General features: G+C 48.8%; 1 protein-coding gene across 1 annotated transcript in view; it reads right to left on the reverse strand.

Moving 5' to 3' along the window:
* Positions 1-13,547, reverse strand: part of MDGA1 (MAM domain containing glycosylphosphatidylinositol anchor 1) — a 188,255-nt gene that overhangs the window by 60,707 nt on the left and 114,001 nt on the right. Inside the window, exon 9 of the mRNA XM_077811908.1 lies at positions 1,085-1,354. Coding sequence (XP_077668034.1) covers positions 1,085-1,354 — 270 coding nt within the window. The remainder of the gene's footprint in view (positions 1-1,084; positions 1,355-13,547) is intronic.

Consider the following 13,547-nt stretch of genomic DNA (forward strand, 5'->3'; position numbering starts at 1 on the left):
AGCATAAGTGCTGGCTGCAGGCTAGTGAAGAAAGGGGCATAAGTTACGGAAAGAAACCTAATGCCACACAAATGTGCAGAGGTCTGAAGGGATAGGGGAGGGGTCACTGGAGAAGGGGATGTAGCTGGTCAAAATAGGATGTTCTGGGAGCATGTCAAGGGAAAAGACTAAGGCCAGCATGGTACCAGTGCCTGAGAAATGACTAAGTGGAAGGTGTGAAATAAAATAGATCCCACCAACCTTCCAACCACTCCCTGCCAGCACACACACACACTAAGGGCTTGTCGGTACAAATACTTAATCTGCCGCAAGATGGGGTGTAAATCTACCTCTGTAGAAACTGGGGCCCAAGTCAAACCTAAGATCAAGGGAAAAAACAGCTTTAACAATCAGCAGAAGTGGCTGGATCAGACGTGTGGTTTGAACTCAAGCGCCACTCCCCCTTTTTGCTGCCCATGGAGTCGGAAAGGATTTCACTCACTGTACATGCTGGATTCGCACAAATCCCAGCAGCAAATCCACCGAGTAACAGCATTAGACCCTGCCTAGTTTTTATCTAAGCAGATGTCGCTGCACAAAACTCGGGGGAAACACACTAAAAGAAGGGTTTTGTTTTAAAAGAAAGAACTGGAGGGCGATGGGATGCTGAGTCTTACACACCTGCTTGGTCAACATTTAAATCCAATTCAGGTTGTCTTTAGCTGAGAGTGGATACCAACAGATAGCTGTACAGTGGCCTATGTGAAATGAGTTTGGTGTTTGTCACTCCTGTTCCTTTCGAGCAAGTGTTCACACCACAAAAATGCTCCAACACAATTGGCACTAACTAGCCCCCTTCTAGGCAGTGGCAGCAGAGGCACCAAGGACTGCATGAGCCGTGGAGGCCGAGCTCCCTACTCAGTCCTAGAGGGAGTCCTCCCAGAACACAACTGAAGCACCCTGGTGGGGAGAGTGCATGGCAGAAGCTTGCCTGTACTGTATCCAGTCTACGGAGAGAGGGTGTCCATCTCCAGGGCTCGCCAGCCACCAAACTCGCTATAAGCAAGTCAATTAAAAACATAAGGAGTCAATCTGTGAGACTTACCAGACACCTGGAAGAGGCAGGTGGCGACCCCCACATCATTGGAGATGCTGCACTCGTAGCTACCACTGGTCTCCCGGTTCACGCTGTCCACCTTCAGCTCCGAGTAGTCCTGCTGTTCTGTGGGGAGCAGTGTCAAGAGGTTCCCATTGAAGCGCCAGACGGCTGTGGCTACCTTCATGGGGCTCCCCTTCAGCATGGTGCACCGCAGGGTGACACTGCGGCCCATGCCCTGGCGGATGTCCTGAGAAGTTGGTTCCACAACTGGGGGGACTGAAATCATAATGACAAGAACAGGAAGAAAACCCGTCATTGGAGCAGCAGTCTGTCTCCTAAGCTAGACCCTCACTGGCTGCCATATCATCTCCCGGTACACATGCCCCTGCTACTCTTGACTGCATATTGCTCCCCTTTGCTAGGGTATGCCCAAGCAACAGCTGCATCAGCTATTTCCCAGCAACTTGTGACTGGGCTGGAGCAGGTTGTAGCCACCCTCATATACAACATGTAGGGGCAGCCTATGGAGAACACAGGTCCTAGGATACAATACTTCATCTACATCCACTCTGCCAAGGTGGGACATCGTATGCCGAGTCCTGGGTTATCAGCAGGCTGCACCTTCGTATTAAAATGTACAGCCCACATTGTTAAGCTCCACAGCTGGCATTTGCCCTGCAAGCCCTAAATCAGAACAAGAGCAGTAGTAATTCCTCCAAGCCAGTGTGATCTGCAATCATAAAGCATAGCAAAGTAGCTCCTAAACACTGAAATCGGTTTTCTCCTGTGCAACTTAATACAGAGGAGGGTTAAAAAAAAATATATCAGCTATATAAAATCCCTGTCCCTAGTTAGGATAAAACCTGTCCACCCTCACAGAACACAGAGCCCTTGGGAGGGCTGTGGGGCATTAGAAGGCTAAAGTGGATGCAAGAAGCCAGAGATATGCATGACAGCGCAGTCTAGTGGTTAGATCAGGGGCCTGGCTGTCAGGACTTCAGGTTCTGTTTTCATGTTTACCATTGACTGACTGACCTTGAAAGGCAAATCACTTCCCCTCTCCATGCCTCAGTCTCCTTATCAGTCACAAGGGGCTAACAACATATATTTGCCTTCCTTGGGTAAGAAGGCTATGAAAATCCATTAGTGTCTGTAACACTCAGAGACCTCTGGAATGTAGGAGTGAGGCATGCAGATGGGACATGGCATAGGGGTAGTGTGAATCACCACTGCGTGGGCTGTACCTATTTTATGTATTAACAGAGGACTTCAGTCGCCAGGGCTATCAATCCAGCACCTTCCACCAGCATGAAGCTTTTGATTAAGAATAAGAGAAAACACAAAAGCCCTCTTGCTAAAATGAGTGGGGCTGCCCCAGTGTAAGTGAGGGCAGAATCTGGCTCTGGGATGGCCCGAGCTCCAATAGAGAAAGCAGAGATGTCTTTATGTACATCTAGTACAAAAACTACTCTTCCTCCATGAGCCTGGTATCCTCTACAGTCTTGTGGGCAACATAGGCCACCTAGATGTTTAACGTGAAAAGATCTCCTCTGCTAAGCGGGGCAAGAGCGTCTCCAGGTCTGGTACAACAGCACCTCCTCTGCCAGGTCACCTTTGCTTGACAGTAACCATCTTATTTTCCAGGTACCTGGCCCAACTCTCAGCTGTTTGGTCCTTCTCTGCAATTAAATGGATTAAAAACAGCCCTGGATGGAGCGTGCCTTGCCCTGTTGAGTGGCATGGTCAGCTCATTATAGATAGCTTGCTAGTGGCATGTCTCAGCAGGTGCTCCAAGTACTGACTTGCCTTTGGCTTGCCAGTCTCCCACCTCACAGAGTTAGAATGTGAGATGTTGTTTGATTTGATCTAGTGTCATCTTCATCCCCAGCTGCTCTCCCATTTCTTGGGTCACATCTGCTCCTCAGTTGAAGCCAGCAGGGCCTCATGTTCTAATCGAGACCGGCTGGGGAAGTGAAAAAGAGAAGGCTTCAAAAGTGACGTGGTGGCGACAGACACTCAGCCAAAGCAAGTGAGCTAGCAGGGGGAGTCGCCATTTCATAGCACTAAGGAGGCTATGGAGGTCTGTGAGATCTGTGGAAGCAGTGGAGGTCATTATGCTGGAGAGGGGGGCTAGGAGCTAAACAAAAGGTCCCCTTCCTGGCTCCAGGAACACCCTGTGCCCTAGTAAAGAGGGACTGTATGAGGGCAGAAGAGGGACAAGGGAGTAGGGGCAGGGCTGGTAGAACCCAGCTCTTTCCTCAGGGCCCAGAAGCTGCAGGGGCTACTGCAGCTCTGAAATGTGCAGAGGATGCTCTGGGTCTCTGCCACCATTCTGCAGCGTGGGGGAGGGAATGAAGATTCCCTACTCAGACTGCAAGGCAACCAGAATCTGTGACCATCACTCTCTCGTGTGTGCGTGCAGGGGTAAAATAAGCTGCTGCCTCTAGTCACTTTTTCCCCTGGATGGAGATGCCCACCTCCTCAAACACAAAGCAGCACCTCACAAACTTTAATGCATGGGGCTGTGGGAGCTGTCCTGCTAGAAGTACCATAAAGCCAACGTCCTGGCTGCTTGTGCCATTCAGCTCTGGTTACATGCTTTAGGGAGTTAGAGAGCTAGCCCTGGTTTCCTGGCCAAATTCCAACATGGGCCACTACATACAGGTTCCCTAAACTCCCTTCCATTTCTCCCCGAAACCCGCTTGTATAGTGCTGGTGTGCGCTGTAAAGCGCGGGCTATGTTCCACCCCAGGGGTGGCTGCATTCAGCACTGGGTGAGCACTCTCTCCATACGCAGCATTCCAGGATACGTTTGCATGAAATGCGCTATGCAAATGTACAAGGACGATTGGTTTCCTCTGGCGCCAAATAAACGGGAGAACAGCAACGTGGTGAGAAGTATTATGAAAGGGGTGAAGAGGGCAGAGCATTGCCCTGGCAGCCAGCATTAAAGCAGCAATACTTCTTGTCAAGGTTCCTCCCCCACTCTGAACTCTAGGGTACAGATGTGGGGACCTGCATGAAAACCTCCTAAGCTTATTTTTACCAGCTTACGTTAAAACTTCCCCAAGGTACAAATTAATTTTATCCTTTGTCCTTGGAATATCCACTGCCACCACCAAACTCTAACTGGGTTTACTGGGAAATGTAGTTTGGACACGTCTTTCCCCCCCAAAATCCTCCCAACCCTTGCACCCCACTTCCTGGGAAAGGTTTGGTAAAAATCCTCACCAATTTGCACAGGTGACCACAGACCCAAACCCTTGGATCTGAGAACAATGAAAAAGCATTCAGTTTTCTTACAAGAAGACTTTTAATAGAAATAGAAGTAAAGGAATCACCTGTGTAAAATCAGGATGGTAGATACCTTACAGGGTAATTAGATTCAAAACAGAGAATCCCTCTAGGCAAAACCTTAAGACACACAGACAGAAATGGTCATTCTATTCAGCACAATTCCTTTCTCAGCCATTTAAAGAAATCATAATCTAACACATACCTAGCTAGATTACTTACTAAAAGTTTTAAGACTCCATTCCTGTTCTATCCCCAGCAAAAGCAGCGTACCGATAGACGCAGACCCTTTGTTTCTCTCCTTCCTCCCAGCTTTTGAAAGTATCTTGTCTCCTCATTGGTCATTTTGGTCAGGTGCCAGTGAGGTTACCTTTAGCTTCTTAACCCTTTACAGGTGAGAGGATTTTTCCTCTGGCCAGGAGGGATTTTAAAAGGGTTTACCCTTCCCTTTATGTTTATGACATGCCCCCCCAAATCTCAGCTAGGGTGAAACACCGGCTGGGATTTCTTCCTGGAGCTCTAGGAAAAACAGAGTTAATAAGACACATGCATCTCTAAATATACTACCAAGTACATAAAGACTAACAATATTTTCCACATCTCAAGGACGATTTTAACCAGTTGATTCTGGGAAACTTTCATGGGAGAGTGCATTAGCCACTTTGTTAGAAGCCCCTGAGAGGTGTTGGATGTCGAAATCAAAATCTTGGAGAGCTAAAACTCCACCAAAGAAGTTTTTTGTTATTTTCTTTGATGGTGTGAAGCCACTTCAGTGCAGCATGGTCGGTTTGCAGGTGGAAACGCCGTCCCCAAACATATGGGCGTAGCTTTTCCAGAGCTTAGACAATGGCGTAACATTCTTTTTCACTGACTGACCAGTCGCTTTCCCTCTCAGACAGTTTTTTGCTGAGAAACACTACAGGGTGGAATTCTTGATCAGGTCCTTTCTGCATTAAAACTGCTCCCCCACCACGCTCGGACGCAACTGTGGTTACTAGGAACGGTTTGTTAAAGTCTGGGGCCCTTAGTACAGGGTCAGACATGAGTGTCGCTTTCAGCTGGTTAAAGGCCTTCTGACACTTTTCGGTCCACTGAATGGCATTTGGCTGTTTCTTTTTGGTTAGGTCTGTCAGTGGGGCGGCGATTTGGCTGTATTGCGGTACAAATCGTCTGTAATAACTGGCCAAGCCTAAGAAGGATTGAACCTGTTTCTTTGACTTTGGGACAGGCCACTATTGGATAGCATCCACTTTGGCCTGTAGGGGGCTGATAGTTCCTTGGCCCACCTGGTGTCAAAGGTGGGTCACTCTGTTTAGGCCTATTTGACACTTCTTAGCCTTAACAGTTAGTCCTGCCTCCCTTATAAGCTCAAGGGCTTTTTGTAGATGTTCCAGGTGGTCTGCCCAGGAATCCGAAAATATGGCCACATCGTCAAAGTAGGCGACTGCATATTCTCCTAATCCCGCTAGGAGACCATCTACAAGTCTTTGGAAGGTGGCAGCTACATTTCGCAGCCCAAAAGGGAGTACATTAAATTCATACAGCCCAAGATGTGTGGTGAAGGCTGACCTTTCCTTGGCAGATTCATCTGATGGTACCTGCCAGTACCCCTTGGTTAAGTCCAAGGTAGAGATGAACTGGGCCAGTCCCAGTTTCTCTAATAGTTCATCTGTGTGTGGCATCGGATAGTTGTCTGGGCGAGTTACAGCATTTAGCTTACGGTAGTTCACGCAAAAACGTATTTCCCCATCTGGTTTGGGAACTAGAACCACTGGAGATGCCCATGCACTTCCAGAGGGGCGGATTACACCCATCTGTAACATATCCTGGATCTCCCATTCTATAGCAGTTTTAGCTTGAGGAGACACCCGGTAAGGTTGGACTTTAATTGGGTGAGCATTACCTGTGACAATGGAGTGGTATGCCCGTTCAGTCAGTCCTGGGGTGGCTGAGAACGTTGGTGCGCAGCTAGTGCACAGCTCCTTGATCTGCTGTCACTGCATACGCCCAAGGGTCATGGAGAGGTTCACCTCTTCCACGCCACCAGCACTTTTCCCTTCATAGCAGACACCTTCAGGCCACTCAGCGTTGTCTCCTCCCTGGGCTGTAAACTGACAAACCTTGAATTCTCTGGAATAAAAGGGCTTTAGAGAATTAATATGGTACACCTTAGGCTTTCGGTTGGAGGTGGGGAATGCTAGGAGATAATTAACAGCTCCCAGGCACTCCTTGACCATGAATGGCCCTTCCCACAATGCTTCCATTTTATGGGCCTGGAGTGCCTTTAAGACCATGACCTGGTCCCCTACTTTGAAGGAACGCTCTCTGGCATGTTTATCATACCAGGCTTTTTGCTCTTTTTGAGTATCCTGTAAGTTTTCTTTAGCAAGGGCTAAAGAGGTTCGGAGGGTGTTTTGTAGGTTGGTTACAAAGTCCAGAATGTTAGTTCCTGGAGAAGGTGTAAATCCCTCCCATTGCTGCTTCACCAACTGTAATGGCCCCTTAACCTCACGGCCATATACAAGTTCAAATGGGGAAAACCCTAAACTGGGGTGTGGTACAGCTCTGTAGGCAAAGAGCAACTGCTGCAACACTAGGTCCCCAATCATTGGAGTGCTCATTTACGAATTTACGCATCATGGCCCCCAAAGTGCCATTAAACTTCTCTACCATGCCATTTGTTTGATGATGGTAAGGGGTGGCAACCAAGTGATTTACCCCATGAGCTTCCCAAAGGTTTTCCATAGTTCCTGCATCTGTGAGGATGTCAGAGGGCCAACCTACCCTGGCAAAAAATGTCTGCTAGTGCCTGGCACACACTTTTAGCCCTGGTGTTGCTTAGAGCTACTGCTTCTGGCCATCAGGTGGCAAAATCCATGAAAGTCAGTATGTACGGCTTTCCTCTGGGTGTCTTTTTTGGAAAAGGACCCAGAATATCCACAGCTACTCGCTGAAATGGAACTTCAATGATGGGGAGTGGCTGGAGAGGGGCTTTGACCTGGTCTTGGGCTTTTCCCACTTTTTGGCATACTTCACAAGACCGGTCATAGGTAGAAACATCCTTGCCCATTCCCTCCCAGTGGAATGACCCCCCGCCAAACGGTCTTTGGTCCTGTTCACCCCAGCATGGCCACTAGGGTGATCATGGGCTAAGCTCAAGAGCTTGGCCCGGTATTTAGTTGGAACTACCAACTGTCTGAGGATGCCAGTCTTCCTGGTGTCCACCAGAAAGAGTTTCCTTGTATAAATGTCCTCTTTCTACAACAAACCTGGATCGATTAGAAGAGCTGAGAGGTGGTGGGTTACTCAGTGCCGCCGTCCAAGCTCTCTGGAGGCTTTCATCTGCTTCCTGTTCGGTCTGGAACTGTTCCCTTGATGCTGGAGACATCAGTTCCTCATTGGATTGTGGACCTATGCTTGGTCCCTCTGGAAGCGATATAGGGGATGGGGCTGTTTCCGTTGACTGTGAACCGCTTTCCGCTGGGACACTATGTTGGGGTTCAGGCTCTGGCTGAGCCTCTGTGTAGGGTTATAGGCTGCTGCCGGTTCGGGTTCGGCGGGGCCCTCTGGTGTTGAGGTTGCAAGTACTGGATATGGGTCTGGTGTTGGTTGTTCCGCTGGTTCCGGTTCTGGGACTGGTTTCGTCTGGGTCTCTGGGACTGGATCCACTACTGCTGTTACAGACATTGGACTGGGGTCTGGGTCCATCACCTCTGACCGGGTCCTGATAGAAGTTTCCGGAACAGAGCTAGGCTTCATGGCTTGTTTAGCCTGGCTGCGGGTGACCACTCCCACCCTCTTGGCTAGCTTCACATGATTGGCCAAGTCTTCTCCCAACAGCATGGGGATGGGATAATCATCATAGACTGCAAAAGTCCACGTTCCTGACCAGCCCTGGTACTGGACAGGCAACTTGGCTGTAGGCAAATTGAAAGAGTTGGACTTGAAGGGTTGAATCGTCACTTGGATCTCTGGGTTGATTAAATTGGGGTCCACTAAGGAAGCATGGATAGCTGGCACTTGTGCTCCGGTGTCCCTCCATGTGGTGACCTTCTTCCCGCGCACACTCACAGTTTCCCTCCGCTCCAAGGGTATCTGGGCCTGCAGACCTCTGGTGTGATTCTGGTGCAATGAACTGTAATCTGTTGGGGTTCTTGGGGCAGTTGGCCTTTACATGCCCCAGCTCGTTACATTTAAAACATTGTCCAGCTGACGGGTCACTTGGGCGAGGTGGGTTGCTGGAGAACGGGGTGGCAGGATGATAAGGGGTCTGGAGGGTTCTTTGGGAGGTAGGTGGGGCTTTGGGCGGCCCCCGCTAATAGGGTGTGGTCTGGGGTTGTCCCTTCTGGTCTCCGCTCCAACTGCGACCAGTTTTCTTCTTCTCTGCCACCTCCACCCATCTGGCTCCAATCTCTCCTGCCTCAATTACAGTTTTGGGTTTCCCATCTAGGATGTATCTTTCTATTTCCTCAGGAACACCCTCGAAGAATTGTTTCATTTGCATTAGGAAGGGCAAATTTACTGGAGATTCAACACTTGCTCCTGATATCCAGGCATCTCAATGTTTCACAATGTGGTAGGCATGTCGGGTAAATGACACATCTGGTTTCCACCTTAGAGCTCTGAACCTCCAACGAGGCTGCTCGGGTGTTATCCCCATTCTGAGTCTCGCCTTAGATTTAAACAGTTCATACTTGTTCATGTATTCCTTAGGCATTTCAGCTGCCACCTCAGCTAAGGGTCCACTGAGCTGCGGCCTCAGCTCTACCATGTATTGGTCGGTAGAAATGCTGTACCCAAGGCAGGCCCTTTCAAAGTTTTCTAAGAAGGCCTCAGTATCATTGCCTGCCTTGTAGGTGGGGAACTTTCTGGGATGGGAAGTGGTACCTGGAGAAGGATTGCTAGGGTTTGTTGGTATATTCTGCTGAGCCTTTACCTTCTCCATCTCCAGTGCATGCTTCCTCTCTTTTTCCCTCTCCTCCTCCACCAGCCGCATGAGTTCTATCTGTCTTTCATGTTCCCTTTGTTTTTCCTCAGCCTGAAATCTGGCTAATTCCAGCTTTTGTTGAGCCGTGGATTTTGTCATCCTAACCTCTCTGTTTTTAACTAACTTTACACCCGAGGTTTAGAAACAAACAAACAAAACTTGGTTGTAAAATTTTGCTGTGCTGGAATAGAATACCTATTCTCTGATAGTGATTGTCAACCTACAGAAAAAGACAATTCCCTTTGTCTCTGCTCTGGCCCCAAATCAAAGCAAAAAACCTTCAACTACTTGGAAACCTGCTTACCAGCAGCCCAAAGGAAAAAAATTCCTTTTCAAACTTGTGCTCCTTGTAAAAAAATCAAAATCCTAAAAAAAAAAAAAAAAAAAAAAAGCAGCCCCTGTCACTTTTGTCTCCAGGCAAATGGGTAGAACCCCCCCCCCCATTTACTTTTAGGAAAAAAAACCTTCTGGTTTACCAAGACTGTGAATTTCCCTGCAGGAGGTTAAGTACCCTGCCTCCAGGCAAAGAAAACCTGCAATTCACAAAGATAATCCCCTTTTGTCTCTGCTCTGGCCCCAAAGCAGAGAAAAAACAAAGCTTTCCAGCAGCTCCAAAGGAAAAAAAAATTCCTTTTTAAAATCTGTATTTCTAGTTCAAAAAAAAAAAAAAAAATCTCCAATTGATCTCAAAATGATTTCAGGTTAATCCCACCACTCTGCCACCATGTCAAGGTTCCTCCCCCACTCTGAACTCTAGGGTACAGATGTGGGGACCTGTATGAAAACCTCCTAAGCTGGTAAAAGTAAGCTTAGGTGGTTTTCATGCAGGTCCCCACATCTGTACCCTAGAGTTCAGAGTGGGGGAGGAACCTTGACACTTCTCCAGCAGGCTTGTTCAGATGCTGCTGCTGCGAAAACACAGGGCAAGGCAGCCCGCCTTAGCCACAAAATTATCGTGCAACAGTCAAAGCCATAATCACTCACCTGCTCGTTAGGAACAAATAAAACCAACCAAAGTAAAGTGGCTTCACTCAGTCATCCCAGGGATCTGAAAGCCAAGAGAGAACCCAGCCAACATCCTCACAGCAGCCAGTCTGGGAGCTTTGCAGCAAATGGGGCTGCTGGGGTGACAGGGCTATTTTTAGAAGACGTCCCAGGGCGCTCATGGCGAAAAAGAGCAGGAGTCAGGGAAGCAGAGTGAAGAAATGTCAAGTGTCCAGGGTGGAGTGTATTAAGCAACACAAAGTAAGAAGCAACTAATACTCTTCAGATCTCAAAGCACTTTACTAACACAAATGAATTCTCTACAGAGCTGGTATTCTCACTATTTTACAGTGAGGGAAACTGAAGCACAGGGTAGGGAACTGACTTGCCTAAAGTCACACAGTCAGCAGCAGAGCTGGGAACAGAGCCCTGAAGTCCTGCCATCTAGTTCTGTGCTTTAACCACCACACCAGGCTTCATCCCCTCTCACAGAGTACCCATTTGGAGCCTCTTGAAGTATGTCTACAGTGCAATAAAACATCCACAGCTGGCCCATTTCAGCTGACTTGGTGTCATGGAGCTATAAAACTGCAGTATAGATGTTTGGGCTCAAGCTGGAGCCCGGGCTCCAAGATCCTTCCCTTTGCGGGGTCCCAGAGCCCCAGCTCCAGCCCAAACCCAAACATCTACACTGCTATTTTACAGCCCTGCAGCCTGAGCCCAGTGAGCCTGAATGAGCTGAAACAGGACAGCCCGACTGTTTTATTGCCTTGTAGCCATGCATTTAGAAAATTCTTAGTTCTTATTCAAAACATACAAAAATAAATTCCAACTGCAAGTGATAGAAATAGCAAAGTCTCTCTTGATTAGGGAGCAGTTTTATTCTCCACAGCCCTCAGACTGCTCTGCTGCACAACTCTCCCTCCAAACTTAGACCCAAACTTAAAATGCGAGCTGTAACCATCTACCCCAGATGCTTACAGCCAATAGGAACAAAGCAACTCCTGCAGATTCCATTTTATCCCACGTGCCTGAGCTGAGATAATCCAGGAACTAAGGGGTCAGTTAACACTGCAAAAGAACAAACCTAACCAGGAGCGGAATTACCATTAAACACACTGTGTGGTGGCATGGGGCCCCCCAGTGACAGGGGCCCCTCCAAAATGCAGCAGGGCTCAAGCAGGCAGGCTGCCTGCATGCCGTGACTGATGGCCCTGCGCCGCTCCCGGAAGTGGCCAGCTGCTGGCATGTCTCTGCGTGCCTCTGGTGGAGGTGGCTCCATGCACTGCCCCCACCTTGGGCAGCGCTTGGAGACCCGTTGCCCCCTCCCCCACAAGGGGCGCGCAGAGACGTGCAAGCCACAGGGCTAAGGTGGCTCCCTGCCCCTTCTGCCTCCCTCCCTCCGTGCCACTCCCGGAAGTGGCCGGCTTGTCCCTGCTGTCCCGGGGGGGCGGAGGGAGGGGAGGGGTGAGGTCTCTGCATGTTGCCCCCGTCCCGAGCACCGACTCCACAGCTCCCATTGGCCAGGAACTGCCCCGCCTAGGAGCTGCTGCCAGAGGGGTGCGTGTGCCGGTCGCTTAGGGAGCTGCACCGCCCCTCTGCCCCCCTTCCACATCCGATCCCCTTACCCTGGCCCAGAGCCCGCACCTTGCCTCTAAACTCCCTCCAGAGCCTGCATGCCTCACCCCCTCCTGCACCCCAGCCCCAATGAAGCTACCACACTTTATTTTCGTTTACTTCCTATTACTTATAATATAGGAGGATGAAGAAAAAAAGAATGAAAAACGGGAGTGGGGGAGGGAGGGGGCCGACGAAAATGAAGCTGCGCACAGGGCCCCCACTAACTCTAAATCCGCCACTGAACCTAACACCCAAACTCCTGTGAGAAAGACTGCCCTTTCTGGAAAGGGATAACTTGTGTAACACAAAACCCAGTTCATAAGTTATCCCAAGTGCTTGCAAAAAAGCAAAAAAAAAAAAAAAAAAAATCTATGAATGGAACTTCTAACCATGGCAGGGAAACCAGCATGTGCCCGTCTCAGGGCCTTATTAGACACACCTGACCCCATCCATTTCTCTCCTAACTTGTGAGAGGGAGCTGCCAACTGCCTGGCACTCATTACATACACACAGTGGCTGCCTCCTCATTTTCTGTTCGCTGATGTTCAGTATTAACACCACCACCCAGTTTAAGGTTGCTGGGGCCTACCAGCTGACCTGCAGCACAGCATACCAAGTAGTGAAATCAAGCAGGAATCCTCACTTCTATCTGTAGCACCAGATCACAGGAAGGCAGAGAGGCCAGGGGAAGGTGGAAGGGAGTCCATGATGATCCTACTCCTGTTGCTACTGCTATATGTGCCTATTGGGCCCTAGGATACATGGAGCTCTGTGTAACTGCTCACAGCGGTCCTATCCCATGCAATATTGTAACAAATCCATGGCCATCACAACACTGTACACTGGGGAGCAGCAGAGATAGAACTCATTCTCCTGTTCCAGAAGCACAGACCCTTACCCTCCTGAGCTAAAGAGGACTTTGGTTCTGTACTGCTGTAACACAGAGCTGAGCCGTTTGGCTGCCATCCAGTAGCGCACACACACCTCTAAGCTAATTGAAGAACTTATTCTCAGTATGCTAGTAAGGCACACAAGGTTCCAACCAAAGCAGTTTTCCATATGGAAACAAAGGCTAGATTGAACGTGTAAATGTCCCTCACATGCCTGTTTAGTAAACTAGGAAATGGTACTGCCTACTGGTTAGAGCAGGGGAGCATCAATAACGCTCTCAGTTCTAATCTCAGCTCCAATACAGATGCTCTCTGTGGTTTTGAAAAGGACACAAATCAGATGTCAAGAATTATAACATTCAAAAACCAGTCGGAGAACACTTCAATATCTTTGGTCACTCGATTAGAGACCTAAAAGTGGCAGTTCTTCGACAAAAAAAACTTCAAAAACCAGACTCCAACAAGAGACTGCTGAATTGGAATTAATTTGCAAAGTGGATACAATTAATTTAGGCTTGAATAAAGACTGGGAGTGGATGGGTTATTACACAAAGTAAAACTATTTCCCCATGTTTATCCCCTTCCCCCCACACACACTGTTCCTCACACATTCTTGTTAACTGCTGGAAATGGCCCACCTTGATTATCACTACAAAAGGTCCCGTCCCCCCCCCCGTCCCCCCCCGCTCTCCTG

Source organism: Eretmochelys imbricata, chromosome 3, assembly GCF_965152235.1.
Source record: "Eretmochelys imbricata isolate rEreImb1 chromosome 3, rEreImb1.hap1, whole genome shotgun sequence".
Taxonomy (NCBI): Eukaryota; Metazoa; Chordata; order Testudines; family Cheloniidae; genus Eretmochelys; species Eretmochelys imbricata.